The 17,634-nt window shown below is 37.4% G+C and overlaps 1 protein-coding gene across 8 annotated transcripts in view; it reads right to left on the bottom strand.

The window, feature by feature from the left end:
- Positions 1 to 35: 35 nt before the first annotated feature.
- LOC124534049 (rho guanine nucleotide exchange factor 10) overlaps positions 36 to 17,634 on the bottom strand; it is a 37,549-nt gene continuing 19,950 nt past the window's right edge. For all 8 annotated transcript variants that reach the window (XM_047109694.1, XM_047109695.1, XM_047109698.1 and 5 more), the window contains 10 exons: positions 16,374 to 16,550; positions 9,604 to 9,763; positions 8,954 to 9,183; positions 7,866 to 7,988; positions 6,699 to 6,848; positions 5,757 to 5,955; positions 5,110 to 5,321; positions 4,281 to 4,553; positions 3,725 to 3,901; positions 36 to 3,224 (listed from right to left, as the gene is read on the bottom strand). In XM_047109694.1, coding sequence (XP_046965650.1) covers positions 1,599 to 3,224; positions 3,725 to 3,901; positions 4,281 to 4,553; positions 5,110 to 5,321; positions 5,757 to 5,955; positions 6,699 to 6,848; positions 7,866 to 7,988; positions 8,954 to 9,183; positions 9,604 to 9,763; positions 16,374 to 16,550 — 3,327 coding nt within the window. In that variant the 3' untranslated portion in view covers positions 36 to 1,598. The remainder of the gene's footprint in view (positions 3,225 to 3,724; positions 3,902 to 4,280; positions 4,554 to 5,109; positions 5,322 to 5,756; positions 5,956 to 6,698; positions 6,849 to 7,865; positions 7,989 to 8,953; positions 9,184 to 9,603; positions 9,764 to 16,373; positions 16,551 to 17,634) is intronic.

Genomic DNA, 17,634 nt, shown 5'->3' with positions numbered 1-17,634 from the left:
ATAGGTTTTTTTTAAACAAAAATAAAAACACAAAGTACAGGTGTATACATATAAACTTAAAATTTATTTACACCTTATTACATAAATGTTGTGACGTTTTTCAGTGTAAAGAACCATTTTTATAAATAAAATATTGAGGTTTGCGTTACAAAATATTCGAGATAATTCTTTCCGCATCAAGATCGTTTATTGCAATTAAATACATCAATTTATTTGAGAGGTATAAATTAAAATTAAAATTTTGTAATTTAAATTTATAAGATATTTTTGTTTTTGACTGTACATAATTTTCGGTAATATACATTTTGGCACGTAGTTTTGTTGTATACAATTTCGTCAATAAATATAATATAATCACCGAAATCAGTTCTTACAAAACCGTCAACTAATTGAATGTGTTTCTTTGGATTATATGATCGATACTATATGTTCTACTGACCAAGAACAAATATTGCAAATAACGACTAACAGTAATAAAATTGTGAGGTTCAACTGTTTAATATTGAAAACTTGATAACGGTATCTTGGAGGACATCGCATTGCTTAAGCCTAAGCTAAAACTCTTAACAAAAATCACTTTGTGACTGAACAACCTTTTGTAATATTGTGCAACATTTAATATACAAAAAAAAACTTTTTCGGCAATTTAGTAATACAATACTCTTGATTTGGTTAGATTCTTAAATTATCGATAATTTTCGTTCGAAGTTTCGTACATTCGGCTTACTGTTTACATTCAACTAATAATACGTTTTAACGCTAAATCAGTCTAATTCTTAAAGCGACATAATTATGTCTAACAATAAAGCTTAAACGAATGCCGTAATCAAACACTGGAAATTTACATTAGAGAAATAAGGCCACTAGATTTCCTTTTAAATACATTAAACTAATCGATTAACCAGTCGAGAAAAATAAAATTACAATAGCAAAATTAACGATAATTTTTACAATTATTTTTAATAATTACATTTAACAAAATTAATCTATGTTAATATGGCGGTTCATTATTAAATTAAATTACAATGCCTGAAGTTAAACTTTACCACCCTACATACGACCAATAAAGAAAGCGAAGAATTTTACGACTCGGTAAAAGTACATGACTGGTGTACTAAAAGCTTATAGCCATACAGTTATAACTAGCGAAAATGCTCTCAACATGGGCTCATGGGACAACATTCAAAATTTATAACATTACAATAAACAATCACAATAATAATGCACCTGCACATAATGTAAGCCATACGAACTATTGTAAATATCGGGCACAGCGGCAAACAGACAGGACCCAATAATCCAAAAATAATTTAAAGCTTATCACGTCATTTACACTATAAATTCAATTTCTCTCGTTTTATAATTCATTTTATCAATTTACACCAGTTCAGGTTGGATCGATGCATAAATAAAGCTTATAAGGAATTAACAACTTTCAATTAGCGAATCTATATATAAATTGTATTTATGAGCCGTTTCAAGTGACATTTACATAATTACAGATGCTCTGGGCTATTTACATTGTATATTCATATCGTAGATATGAACGTTGATCCTTAAATTAACATTCCTCGTGTGACCGATCACACGTAGTTATTTTACAATCGCATTTCCCATAGAATGAGATGCGCGTCTTTGGGGTTAGGGTCGGCGGCGGGGGTGGGACGCTCTGCCGCGTCAGCCGTCTGCCGCCAGTCGACGTAGCCTCGACCACCCACCACCGTCACCACCGACCGTCGAGACAAGCTGTCGCCTACAATATAATCAGCACCTCGTAGGCTTCGCCCTGCACTTTTACTCGTAGAACGCAATTCTGGCGCAGCATTAGCGGAATCGCTGCGCGATATCGATCGCTCGGAAGCACTCGATTTACCAGAAGATGAATCGGGCGTCGAAGCGGCCATGGGCGCCAAATTAGCGGCCCCCGACGCGCCCGAACTCGTTCGCGAGACTCCGCGTAGTGCCATGGACTCCTCGCTGCCGGACGATGTACACAGACTCGAAGCTCGCGAGTCAACTGACCAGCTTGATAGGTCCAAACTCCGCGGCCGTCCCGTCCTCATCCGTAACCGCCTGTCCAGAGTGCTAACGCGGAACGGAATCGCGGCCAGCTCCGGATCGCTCCGCCTGAGGGATTCGCCACCCGAGCCACTGACGTCAGCCTCTCCTACGCAGTCTTTTACGAACATGAGATCTCCGAATAGTCCATACACATCGCAAGCGTTTAAGTTAGCGCATTTTGGCAGTGTCTTACTGAGGCGCACGTCGCCCGGCTTCTTCCGCCGAATGACCGCAGACTGAACTCGCTGCGGTCTGTACGGACTGAGTTCTTCCGATATTCGCCTCTCGAGCTTGTGCTTGTCGTTCTCCTCTTTACTCTCCTCCTCTTTGTACTCCTGCACGGTTTCGGCGAGAGCGCGGGCGTTCGACAGGTTTCGCCGGACGATGTTAACATCCACCTCGCGCGTTTCGGGCGTGAGTGACAGTAGGAATGTAACCGGACCCGCATGAGCGTGATACGACACGGCGATGTGGCCGCCGATGAGCGGCAGGCCTTCTAGTTTCGGAAGCGGCACGGTGACGCTGACGCCGGCAGTCGTCCCGACCCACAGGAGGCCCTGTCCGGCAAGTAGCGCCGATATATGCGCCGGTTTACTGCCCTCTCTAGCGCCGATAGTTTTCGCCACGTCAGCAGCGATGTCAATGTTTTGCAAATGTTCAAACGTTTCGGCGTGGTATAAGCTTACATAAGTCGAGTCGGAGAAAGCCGACCAGAGTCCAACTCCAGAGTGGGCTAGATATTTAACAGAGCGGTCGCCTTCGCCCTTGAGCTCGAGAATACGTATGATCTCGGCGGTGAGGGCGTTGATAGCGAACACTCGGCGCGCACACGTGGCGTAGATGATGCCGTCGACGGGCAGTACGCAGTGCACGGGTTTGTCTCCGAGTTCAATAGCAAGCGGCTCTTGCAGCGCCCACGTATCGTCATGGTTCCTTCTGTACACTGACACTCTACCATTCGAGAGTCCCACGAACATAGAATCACAGTGATACCGAATCTGCGTAACGGTCGCAACCGTCGTCACTTCCGTCAGTTTCTCTTGCTTTTCCGGTTCGACGCCGGAGAAAATGATGATCTTCTTGTCCTCAGTGCCGAGCCACACTGTGTCGCCGCACAGCGTGTTCACTTGTCGAAGTCCTTTTGCGTACTCCATTGACGTTACCTGCAATATATAATAATTCTTTGTTTTTATACCATCCACTTGCGGGTAGTATATACGGCTTACATTATATGTACATATGGCTTGCACAATGTTCAGGTCCTACCTACTCACCACATAATCTACAACCAAAAAGCAATACTTGGTATTGTTGTTCTTGCTTCAAGGGTGACTGAGTCAGCGTCATTGCAGGCATATGACACATACATTGAAGTTTCCAAGATTGATAGGGCATTGGTTCAATATAAAATGGTGAATATTGCTCTTAGTGCCAATTTCTATGGGTGGTGGTGACCATTTATTAACAGAGATCATATTTGTTTGTCTGTCATCTGTTTATACAAAAAAATTGGGCAAACTAAGTGAATTGGCTCATTTTTTTAAATCACACTGAAGTTTTTTACATATAGCAGTAAAAGTTCTTAGTGCATGCGGAGTGTCAACCAAATTTCTAGAACGGCCATCCACGTAGTTTGATAATAGTTATAGTGGCTATCAGGTACCTTGGTGTCGGGCAGGTCGAGCGTGACGAGCGTCTTGAGCTTGGCGGCGCGGTGCGTGAGCACGGCCACGTGGCTGCCGCCGTTGCCGGCCGTGCACAGCCACAGCAGCGAGCGCGCGCGCCGCATGCTGGCGCCGCGCGGGCTGCCGGACGACGTGTAGAAGCAGCCGCACCGCACCTGCGCCACGAGTAAACTACTGTTTTAGTGGGGACTATGACGCGATGACGATGGAATGATGATGACTTTTTGTTTGTTGAAACTGACTACAAAAAAATCTAAATCGGAGATAAAATAGAAAGATGATACTAAAAAACCCAAAATTATCTGGAATACAACACCTCTAATTAACTTTACTGCAATCTTGCATTAGCGAGAAATTGGCATATAATGTGTGATGGAAGACTTGTGACACTTAACGTTAGTGGATCTTTGTTATATCAATTGAATTTTTTTTCTTCGTTGGAGACGGTATTGACCAGGTGGAGCCTTATCTAACTTGAAAAGTCGGTTCCAACTAAAACGGATACAAGTTATGATAACGGGTCACGTGACCAACCTCTGTGAGGTGCGCGGAGGAGTAGACGGGCGTGGCGGCGACGAATAGCGGCATCTTGTGTTGCGGCGCGTGCGGCGCGTGCGGCGGGGCAGTTGGCGCGCGCCAGGCGGGGCAGTTGGCGCGCGCCTGCGCCAGCTGCGCGAGGCGCAGCTCGGTGGCCCAGGCGCGGCGCGCGCCCGGCTCCGTGGCGCGGAACGTCACCGCGTCCTCGCGCCCGCGGATCGTCAGCTGCAGGCAGCACGAGTCCACCCAGGCCATTTCGTCGTCCTTTTTCTGGAGGAAGTACACACATATTAGGACAAATTTCACATAAATATATAAATAAATAAATATATATGAGACAACATCACATACATTACTCTGATCCCAATCTGATCAAAATAGCTGACGCACTTGTGTTATGGAAATCAGAAGTAACGACGGTACCACAAACACCCAGACCCAAGACAACATAGAAAACTAATGGTAATCTACATCGATTCGGCCGGGAATCGAACCCGGGACCTCAGAGTGGCGTACCCATGAAAATATTCCACACATATTCCAATTAACACGGCGGTAAAGCTGTGTGCAAACCTATCTGGGCAAGTCGTACCTCCACTCATCAAATATTCTACCGCCAAGTAGCACCATTAGGGTCAAGTGAGCCAGTGTAATTATAGGTACAAGGGACATAATAACTTATTTCCCAGGGTAAGTGGCGCATTGATAAAAGCAATCATTAAAATTCCTGGAGACGCCAACATGAATGCGCGGTAGCGACCACTCAGTGGCACATTTTCTCGGTAGCCTACGTATAATTTTGAATTAGACAAGGTATATAACTAACCTGTATACTTTGCTGTATACTCTGCAACAGTGATCTGAAGGTCTCCGGCGCCAGTTCCGGGTAGGGTGTCTTGAGGGACGCGGCGAGGTCCGCCATCCTCGACACGGTCTCGTAGTCGTGCATGAGGGTGGACATCTCGTTGCAGAGCGAGTCGCCTGTCGACGTGCTGCATATACTCGAGCTGGACCGAAGGCTTCCGCTGCGGTTCATACCTGTGGTTTACGAAACAATTTATAAATTAATACCTTTCTTATATAATTAAAATATAATGTATAGAGATTTAGTATAGTAAGACACAAATTAGATGTAGCATCGGAAAATGCAATGGAATGAAAATAAAACCGATTACTGCCGATTTACACAACCAATAGAAATAGCTCCCTATCGCGCCATTCGACGCTATTCGTCGCTATTGATTCACACGTCAGAGAAAGCAAGTGCATGTACATTGAAGCGTCAAATTGACGAATATATTAGGTCATATGATATTACAACTTATTACGTTTGTGCAAAGATCATATTCGCGTGAGAAATAAATATTGATAATTTGGGATAGCGTACTTAATTCAGATGTGATCGGTTTTACGAATTTTGCCGATGCGACATCTAAGTTGTGTCGTACTATACAATGCAATAGAATAATGTACCTTGAGCAAGCACTCTGCTCAATGTGGGCGAAGTCCCCGTGTCTAAAACCTCAACGTCTTGCACAGGGTGCGCCCACTTGAGCCCGAGGCGCTCGGTGTCGTCGCCTCCGGTCCCGACCGACACGCACACCACGAGGTCGTTCAGGAGCAAAAGTCGACGGGGCTTGCACTTCGTCAACGTCCCGGATTGATTAAATTCCTACAAAAAATAAATTTGTATTTTTTTTTATGGTATAGTTTGACGGACGTGCATATGGTCACCATTACCCATAGACAATGACGCTGTAATAAATATTAAGTATTCCTTAAATCGTCAATGCGCCACCAACCTTGGGAACTAAGATGTTATGTCCCTTGTGCCTGTCACACTGGCTCACTCACCCTTCAAACCGGAACACAACAATACCGAGTACTGTTATTTGGCGGTAGAATAACTGATGAGTGGGTGGTACCTACCCCGACGGGCTTGCACAAAGCCCTACCACCAAGTAAAATATTGTACTAAGTGACTTGTATTAAGTGACTTTTGCATATGAGACAATGAGACAACATCACATACATTACTCTGATCCCAATGTAAGTAGCTGAAGCACTTGTGTTATGAAAATCAGAAATAACGACGGTACCACATACACCCAGACCCAAGACAACATAGAAAACTAATGGTAATCTACATCGACTCGGCCGGGAATCGAATCCGGGACCTCAGAGTGGCGTACCCATGAAAACCGGTGTACACGCCACTCGACCATGGAGGTCGTCATATCATCAGGTCGTCGTCATTTTGCATAATAACCAGACATAAAGATTGGAATAATAATTGTCAATATTTGAAAGTATTTCAGATATCGCCAAGTTTTTAACATTTAATCGTTAGGAGCGATGTAATACTGCAGCTGAAACGTTAAAGTCGGACTTGTGTCGGTGAGGTAAACAACTAACCAGCTGTAGCAAGTCGTCTTGGCGCAGTAGATGTCGCTTGTCGGCGCGCGAGGCGAGCAGGCGCGCGGCCCCGAAGCGCGCCGCGCCGCCGCCGCCGCCCGCGCCCGCCACGCCGCCGCGCGTCAGCCGCCGCAGCGCCGCGCGGAACGCCTGCGAACAACCACCACTCCAGCGTCACTCATTGCAATATTACCAAACAGTTTTAGACATGTGTAACATCTTCCCTCTCGCTCTCCCGCTATACGTTCAGTAATGCGTAACATCTCCCCTCTCGCTCTCCCGCAATCCGTTCAGTAATGCGTAACATCTCTCCTCTCGCTCTCCCGCAATCCGTTCAGTAATGCGTAACATCTCTCCTCTCGCTCTCCCGCAATCCGTTGCAGTGACATTGTTAAACGAGACAGAAGTATGAAACATGTGAAATAAAACTAGTTTCAACGGATTCAAATCGCGTATATTAATAGACATGTCTACACGTGACCACGAACGCTGTAAAGTGCTCGAAACGTCGGGATGATAAAAATAATTAATATACGCGATTTAAATCCGTTAAAACTAGTTCTATAATCATATCAAACAGTTTCAGTGATGTGTAACATCTTTCCTCTCGCTCTCCCGCAATCCATTGCAGTGATATTGTTAAACGAGACGGAAGTATGAAACATGTGAAATAAAACTAGTTTTAACGGATTCAAATCGCGTATATTAATAGACATGTCTACCCGTGACCACGAACGCTGTAAAGTGCTCGAAACGTCGGAATGATAAAAATAATTAATATACGCGATTTAAATCCGTTAAAACTAGTTCTATTTCAATGTGTAATAATCGCGAAAATCTAAGACAACATTATGGAACATGTGTATGTTGCCCAATTAGCGAGTGCGGTGCTAGAATTGGACGTCAGATGGTTTTGGACCGACCCCTTTTCTAGGAGGATATAAATTTGTTATTGCATATTACTAAGGCGCGATGTCACGTGTTATATATTTAAAATAAGCCATTATTGTGACGCAAGTAATCATGAAATAATTTGACATGTGGAGTACAGTCTTATGTTTCAAAAGCTTAATATTGTAGCTCATATTAATAAGAGGAATTTTGTAATTTAGATAATAATTACCATATTTAAAATATGGCTTAGGTTTTTATTAATGAAAGGCATACCTGAGTCCGTTCCGCCTCACGCTTCCTTTCATTCAAGGCCTCAGCCAAAGCTTCCAACCTGGTGAGAGCGCGCTGTAGAGCCACGCGATCCAAGTGACCATGGGGCGTATGTTTTAAAAGATCCTGGGAATAATAAATATTTATAAAAAACAAATACTAATAAAAAATAGCAATAAAGTATATGCAATGAAGAGAATATTAAGAAAAGCTACGTACGTTACCGTTAAAGCTTACTATTATACTAATTATAACAAAATGTTCAGATTTGGGTACCTAACAAGTGACAGACGGAAAAAAGATGGCATATTATATATATGTATGTATGTATTTGTATGTGTGTGTGTGATAAATGAACATGTGATGATAAAGTAACAGTGCGCTGACCACGAATACATACATAGAATAAGGAAAGACGACGACAATGACAGCAGCATTATGAAATTAATTTGTATACTCCCACATTCGCCTAATAGAAATTTTAACTTTGCTCATTAAAAAAAAGTCTCATTCGTTAGTTGTTTTATATAGTGTTGAAATTGACAAGTGTAAGTATCGCTAAAAGCTATAATGGCATCATTCTTACATATAAAAAATGATCTTTTTTATTAATTTATTGAAGGTGAAAATACGTTATCATTTGATGAGCTTAAAAAACATCATCAAGAATTTCGCTTATCAGAAATCATTAATATTAAACTTTCATTTAATATACCGATATCATCTTCATATGTTTTTTTTCGATTAAATATTGGAAAGCAAATATTTGTACACAAAAAAATGACGCTCTATTAGAATTACTCGCATGCACAATTTCACTGAATTTAGAGAAATTATTTATTAAAAAAACGTTATAAAAACAACGAGGTATGCGGTGCCTAAATGTTTCTATGGCATGAATATTACTGATTATAAAAGTGCGGTCTTAGACGAAATAGCATCGACATGATGCTATAATTACTTATCAAAGATGTTTTAAAATTAAAATTTATACATATTACTTATTCCAAATTCAAAATCGCTTTGACTATTATCCTGGAAACTTTTTTCAAGCCCGCGGATATTTTATTTCGTAACTAGAAGAAATTTACCTGTAAAAACATAATGAACTGCGGAAACCGCTGCACCGGCTTCACCATGAGGCCGAAGAAAGAGAGCCTGTCGTGTGCGCTGATCTGTTTCACTTTGAAGAAATCAGCGAGCGCCGACTTCCTCTTCGACTCCATTTTCGCCAGTTCCATTGCGACCGAGAAGTTGTTTATGAAGTCCGAGTATACGTCCAGCACCACAGCCTTGGAAAATGCGTTTAAGAAGACCTCGCCTGAAAGAATAAAGTAAAGTAACAGCTTGTAAATTTCCCACTGCTGAGATAAGGCCTCCTCTTCCATTAGGGAGAGGGTTTTGGAACGTATTCCACCAGGCTGTTCCAATGCGGGTTGGTGGAATGCACATGTGGCAGAATTTCGATGAAATTAGACACATGCAGGTTTCCTCACGATGTTTTCCTTCACCGCCGAGCACGAGATGAATTATAAACACAATTAAGCACATATATATAGTGGTGCTCGCCTGGGTTTGAACCCGCAATCATCGGTTAAGATGCACGCGTTCTAACCACTGGGCCAACTCAGCTTAAAATAATAATTCAAATAAATCCTATTAACGTATATTACAATTATTATTTTTATTTCAGCTATGTGTATCGTTAAGGTATTATACTTATGGTGCTGACGGTACTTACCAATCTTTTCGTCGCGGTCCCACGTGCGCGCGCAGTCCGCGAGCGCGGTGCGGAAGTGCAGATGGCATTGCAGTATGTCAGGCAGTCGGTGGAATAGGGTTTGGACCTTGCTCGCGTTTAAGATCGCTGGACTACTTTCTTCGAGAGGCTTCTTGTAGTCCTGAAGATAAACATTGCATTAAAACTAACACGAATAGGATTTTTCGTATACGTATAAAATACGAGCGACAATTTTCTCTCGAAAGACCTATAGTGTCTATTATCATATTAACCTAGAAACAATAATAAAAGGTTAAAATAATGATTATGAAAATATGCTTAATCCGGCTAATAATTGCCTACAAAGACTATTTTGCAGAAAGCAATTGTGCAGGTGTGGTTTGCTTTGTTACAGGTGCCATCTTTATTTACTCTTTAAATACGTCTTGAGAGATTTGACCAATAGTTTAACGAATAATGAGATATGATGACATCAAAATTTAAAGTTGATATTAAGAAAGAACGCCTTGAGATAAATATTCAAGAATCTTGTATAGGATCGACTCTAGCTTTGAACCAAGCTGGCATATGGAGGTTTATAAGACAGCTACCAAGATCAGCGAGTCAGATAAATATTGTCTACTAGTTAAAATGCTAAAATATTTGGTACATTCAAGGAGTTTTGCTAAAACATATCTCACCTAGTAATATTATTCTCATGTTAATACGATTATGTTATACATTTATCAATGTCTAGCCAAATAAGGTAAGATTTCGCAAACTACCTTGTCACAAGAATACGGAAATTAATATATCTTTTTAACTCGTCGGTGTGCGTCATCTCTTAGAATAGTAAGCGTGTTTATTGACTGTAAAAACATTAGTTCTTGGCTTATACATAGGGTTTCCATATTTTTGTAATATTAAAAATATAAAGCTTAATTTAAACAAAATTCATCGCTTATGCACCAGCATCCTCATCAACTAACTATTGTATTATAGTAACTAATGTTATGTTTCTTGTACTGTAGTTACCTAACTACTTACTAAGGTAAATTAAATTAAAGCATCTAAATATACAGTTACATTTCGACCTGCCTAGTTACTAAGTATTCAAAATGAGAAATATCTACGAGGGTGGTTGAAATTTATCCAATAAAATAATTTCGTAATTTTGGAAGTAGCAATAGAGTGCGCACGATGCAAAACTTATAAAGACAATATTATTATTTTTTGTCCGCCACTTAAACATAGTAGAGACTTCCTACTGTTTAATGTATATCTTAAAACGTAATATAAACTGTGTACATTCAGGACTTTGAACTCGACATTTATCATGTTAAAATTATTATATGTGCACATTATTTATGAATATAATTTTCAAGATATTCATTTTGCATATATTCAGCAAACCGCATTTGAGGCGAGATGGCTCAGTCGATCGGACACGTGAACCTTAATCGAGGATGGCAATTCTAAATCCGGATAATATTCTGTTTTCATGTACACATGTTTATAAATCGTAGCGAGCTCAGCGGAGGGAAACATCCGGAGGAAATTTCAATGTGTCTGATTAAATTCAGCCACCAACTTGTATATATATATATATAGTAGTGTTACTATTTAATCTCCTACTGAATCTTCTACATAACAAGTGCCCTTGCCCTAAAGTGGCCTATTTACTTAAATTGAAATGTTTAAATTTTCGAACAAACTTCGCCCAACTACAAATACTAATAAAAGTTTTAAATAAACCAGTATAAATCCTCTGATTATATTCCACATTATTCTGCTTTTCTTATCAAAAGAACTATAATAAACGAGCCGACTTTATTATCTTAGCGTGACAGCTACTCTTGACACTCTTCAAACGTCATTTTGTTGTACAAGTGTGCGTGTAGTGGCCAAGAGTTGGTCATTATTTTTTCAACGCGTTCTCCCGTTTGACAATATATCTAGACATAAAGCTAATCACTATTTATACAAGCTGGTAAATCGTAATTACTTTCTACAATTTATCAATTAACGAACGATGTTGATTGGCGTCAAACATGATAATTGATGCGTTTAATAAAACTTCGCAAAAAAAAATTAGGAAATAGGAAGTGTAAAATTGTGACAACGTTTCGGCTATTAGGGCAAACGGCTTGCAGTGTAATAAAACAATAGGATGGCGAGCCGGGTATGGCGTGAAGCACGCGTCATATAATACTGCGGTGACCTCGGACAGTCAACTTGCTAACAGAACCTATTAAAACTGTCCCACTTCCTAATATGCAAATTCATAACATGTAAATTGTGAGCGAACAATGCAAGTGGGACACATGCCATTTATCTATATGTATGTATTTATGTTACATTTTGACTTGCTCCCGTCTGTTTTAAATGCAATACGAATCGCTGCTTTTGTATTTAAAAAAACAAACTAAAGAAAGTTATAGACGGCCTTTTTCAAAGAAATGTTTTTGTAATGTAAGATTGAAAGTTATGTACAATATATATGACGTATAAGTTCTACTTGGCATTATTTGTAAATAAACGTGAAGTGAAAAAAAAACACCACTTTATTTAACTAAAAAGAGAAGTACAAAATTGATGTGTAATCTTAATCGTCTTATCTTATTTCAATGTTAATTTTTCGTCAAATCATTAACAAAATTATAGTATTTTTTATTCTTTAGTAATTGATGTATTAATCGACAAATTTATAGTCGATAAAAATGACGATGTAATTAACATTCACTGTAAATAGTTCTCGGGCGCTGACATAAATTGAGCTATAAAAAAACCGTTCATATTTATCGCCTAGTACACCTTTCACCCTATAACCAATCGTTTCGAATGTATTACATAATAGAAATTCAGAAGTCGACCGCAATAGGCCTCGGAGGACTAATACTCGATACTCGCTCTAATACTGTCTATTAGAGCGAGTATCGGTAATCTCATTAACAAACACGGGATTAACGCTCTAAAGACATTTTGCAAGTGTCACCTGACAGCTTTATCGAGTTCCTTGTCGAGTAACGCCTCCATATGGTAATAGAAAGACTTGTAGATCATTTGTATCGATTGAATGAATAGTGATTGCGCAATACGAACCGGAGTTTGTGAGCATCAATTATAATATGCTATCATTTTCTTGCTTCCTCTATCATCGTCGATGTCTTCGGATCATGTGAAATGTCAACGCGTTTGTTAAGTCCGTCAATGTCCGAGTACTTTCTCTCGTTTATAAGTGATTGGAACTCAAGAACTATATTATAATTTAATTTGCGTATCAATACAATTTCTTATACGTTTTGTTTCTCATTGTCCTCACAATTAAAATTCTTTATTTCGTTATTGCACTCACAATACCCCTTTCATATATTTATTCATTTATTTTCGTTAATGCAAACTAGATTTAAAATTCATTACCAGTCGGAGGGTTTTTTTTTTACTTTCACTCTATTCATTAAAGCAAATAAATAGCGTCAGTATTGCTATACTCATAAACGCAATTAATTGTATATGTCGTCACATTTATTCAAATTTGAATTTATTCATTCAATTTAGTAGCCATACAATTTGTTACTGATTGTCAAAATAAAACTGGTAGTACTTTTAGTAATTGATTTAGAAAATGAAACAGATAAGACTATAGAAAAAAAAACGACGACAGAAACTCAACGTATTTTTTAAATATTCATAATTAGAACTAGTCGTTACTACATTGACAATTTTTTTTTTACATTCGAATGAAATTAAAATTGACCAACATCGAATAGGAAATCGAGCTGATTTTAGTGATAATAAATATAAGACTAACAATTACACAGATAATTTAGATGGCTTGTAAGTTTCTCATATAATTACTCGATTTTACATAAATAAAATCGAACAGGTTCTCGTAACTGTTAACCAAATAGTGGGCGTGTTTGCAATAGCTCCGTCCATTGACAGCTCGCTCATTTAAATTGACATTGATTGCGTAAAACAAATATTTGAATTTGGCCTTGTGATTGCTGAATATTTGCTTTACAAGACAAATATTAAAAACGTAATAATTAATTAAAACAACAATATTTATAAACCAAATATTATCTTACACGTCTATCTGTATTTGATTAATATTACGACAAGTTATTAATAAATGTATTTCAACGTACATTGCTGTGGCGAATTCGTTAATTTTTGTTTCTTTTAAAGGATGTTGTTACATACCTACTTGCTAAGCTAAGTTTAAAAGGACTTAAAAGACTTGCTATATAATCTGTCTAAATACTGATCGCTTATTGGTTGTCTATTACGTCATCGGTTGTCACTGACCAATGAACTGTTTCGAGTCGAATTAATTAACTAGACTTTGACCAGAGTTTCAAAAACTAACGTTAGAGCACGAAAGAGAAAATAGTAATACTCTGTATACCGAAAAATAACTTTTGAGATCGTGTACATCAGAATTTAATACAAAGTATAAAACCTGCCAAAGTATAGATTGAATTATTTAAATCACATCAACGTAATTTGATTGAAAATTGATAACAGACCGATGAAATCGTTTTAATTATATCTGTTCCTTTATTAATATTCAAAAATATATAATCGATTTTCTATTCATAGTCAGGGCTTCGGCTTATTATAGTAAAACGCAATCACGAGTAGCATTACAAGTTGTTACTTTAATAATAATTGAATAGGAAATATAATATTAAAACGTTACATAATCGTATTAAGCAATTAACCAAAAATATGTATATTTCGCACTTATAACGGACTTTCATGCGAGTAAAAGTACATAAATATAAAATGCAAAGTTATTTTCAAATAATGAATTTTATAAATAAAACATTTCTTTTTTTCTTAAAAGCGTAAAGCTTGCTCGTATAAAAAAATTAAAATAATAAAATGTGTAATTAATGTTACGCAATTTTAAGCGCTTTGTTTCTATTTGGGCGGTATTTGCAAAATTATAGAATTAATTTAATAAAAAACTTTTTGCTACGAATATATATTTTTACGCTGTGTGATATAAATGTAAGATCTATATTCACATAGAATCAAAACATTTAGGTTTGAATTTGTCTATTAAATTTTAATGTGCATTTTTTAATAATCCTATTTTTCAATACGAAAAGCGAAAGTTCGTTAGGCAGTGGAAGCACTTAAGAGTTACCGATTCTAATCAAGAGTTATCGATACGTGTAATAAAACCGTAATTGGGTCGCTTCTGTACATTTAATATTACTTTTGAAAGATTACGTCATACGATAATAACACGTTTGAAAATATCATCGGTTTATTACAAAACTGTTCAAATAAGGGATGTTTTGTTTTCACGGTTCATGTACGTATGTGTGTAAATATCTTAATGGATTTATAAGATAGGTACTAGCGTCCGGCTATGCACGGGTGCAATACTGATAGTACTGATACTAAATATGCAACAGATTTTTTTCATTTACCATATAATATTAGAAACATTAAAAACGATCAGTGTTTCTTTACTATATTGTCCATGTATTACATACAAAAACCGTCCTCTCGAATCACTCTACGCATTAAAATCCGCATCAGAATCCGTTGCGTAAATTTAAAGATCTAAGCATACATAGGAAAACAGCCGTAAGCGACTTTGTTCTATACTATGTAATGATGATGATTGGAATCCTTAAATCATTCCAAGTGACACGGGATATATATTGAACTATTCCAGTCCAGCTACAATCGTTTTGAGTATCTTCAGATTATTTTATCTCTATGGTAAATCCATTCAATAACTAAGAATATGATATAAAAGTTTTAATTTATTCTCTTAACCTATGTCGTGTACTAAACTAAAACTAAACTTGTAATAGAATGGTTACTATTAGTGAAAGTTTTAAACTTAACTGGACATCAATATATGAAATATATCACAACTCAAGTCTACGAATACCAGCTGTAATTGGTATCTTAAGTCATTTTTGAAAATATTTAATTAATATATATTAATTATTGCCCAGCTATAGTTTGTTTGGTTACACTAACCTAACCTACCCACAGACAAAACTACTGTATCTAGAAGAAATATGAAATTTTGAACACATGTTCATTGCATTTTAAAACGTTTAACGTAGGTAGGTAGCTAAGTATCCGCTTAGACAATTTTTTTTATGTTTTAATGGAATATTATTATTTTTTATTAAAGTTTAGTGTCACAAGTGATACTCATAACATGAAATGTCATTTCCTCTTGCAAACTCGTTATAACTCTGACAAATTAAAAAAAAAATCTTGACCTGTCATTACAAATATAAAATATCAACATAAACAACATATTATTCCTAAGCCTATAATAACGATAAAACATTTGTAACAAAATATGCATCGATGAATAATAAATAATAAACATGTTTTTCTGCAATTTAAACGTTACGAATAGTTATATACTTACAAAGGAATTCAATAATTCCAGCTGCGGCTCGCATGTTTTCCCACGATACTGAAGTAGGTGCTATGATAATTTACGTTATTTACTTATTACCTCTTCGAACTGTCAAAGTTGACAGGAGACTGGTTGACAACCGATAGAAAGGTGTGGAACTTGTTACAGCGCATTATAATCGCCGTTTAATGATCGGTTTTCGAAGGTAAAAATATATAATATACTGAAACGGTCGTGAGAAAAAAAACTAATATATAAATGTGTTGTGACTCTTTCTATTACACACATTATATAATACGTAAATGAGAATCGGATATAAGTGTGTCGGTAATTTAATTCAGCAGTACACTTGTGTATTGAATAATCGCTTATAATTACTTACGTTGATAAGCCTCTGCAACGTCGATACGTAGGAGTTTTCGCTATGTATGATAGCGGCGACCACGTGTCTTCGACGGAGTTGGACGGGTGTTAGGTTGTCCGGCGGAGGGCCGAGAGACGGCGGAGGTACCCTACCGCCTCTTACTTCACCTCCGCACGAGAACATATCCTCCTCCAACTAGAAACAAATAAAACAAGAACTTCTTTCAAATTAAGAATTTTATATTTATTTATGGATCTATTTCACTCACGAAGCGTGCCCCTCCATGTGCATTAGTGCGATGGCACTGGTATTGAATGCTTAGTGTGCGTGAGAGCAATTAGAGTATAACATTACCCTTCAAAACCCACAATTAACTAATAATAGATCTATACCCTGGTATAGATTACAGATTAGTGCGGTAAAATTAAGACATTATGTCATTGTATTGAGCAGGTATGAACGAATCAATGAATGCTACAATTGAAATATAGGTACAAGAACATGAAGTTATAAGCTTATGATTATTTTCAAATACATGATTATGGAAATAGCTTTTTTTTTTAATATAAAGAACTTACGCTTGTTAAGAAGAACGTAAGTTAAGAAAATTAAGCAAGAAAATATATTATTCGATAGAGTTTAAAATATTTTAAGAAGTTCTACCAAGTCAGATATAATTTCAGAGCCGAGTTGTGAAACCTGTAGTTTTATTTAATCTTTACTAAAATTTCTCATTTGATTGAGTTGTCTAGAGGAACTAATAACAAAACAATTAATTTTATTAAATATATTTTATAAAGCATGGAAATAAACTTTAAAAATAACATACCATCAAACAACTAGACTACTAACACATACACGCTACTCTATATCAAAATGAAGCATGGTAGATCACCCACTACAAAATAAATTAAATAAAAATTACGTCATACTGGTTTTAAAGTTCAAATGTAAATCGTTCGGTTGCATGTCACTGAAACAATGTTATCCTTTTCTGACGTATTATGAATTTATTATTTTCACAAGGAAAATATTCTCAAAACAAACCGTTTTATCCCAATGCAGAGTGTATACTTTACAAGGAATGTTTTCCTTGCTGGGTTTTTGGAATTGACAATACGTATTACGCATTTTATTATTTGTTACATTCATTTATATTAATTAATTCGAATAAACGCAACGCAAAACGAAGAAAAATAACGACACGAAAGAGTTTGTTTAACCTTGTAAACATCTTAGATGTACAATACGAATCCTCATTCCGTTTCGTAAATAAGCT

Source organism: Vanessa cardui, chromosome 12, assembly GCF_905220365.1.
Source record: "Vanessa cardui chromosome 12, ilVanCard2.1, whole genome shotgun sequence".
In the NCBI taxonomy this organism is placed as follows: Eukaryota; Metazoa; Arthropoda; class Insecta; order Lepidoptera; family Nymphalidae; genus Vanessa; species Vanessa cardui.
The sequence above is the reverse complement of the archived record's forward strand: the minus strand, read 5'-3'. Positions and strand labels throughout refer to the sequence as shown.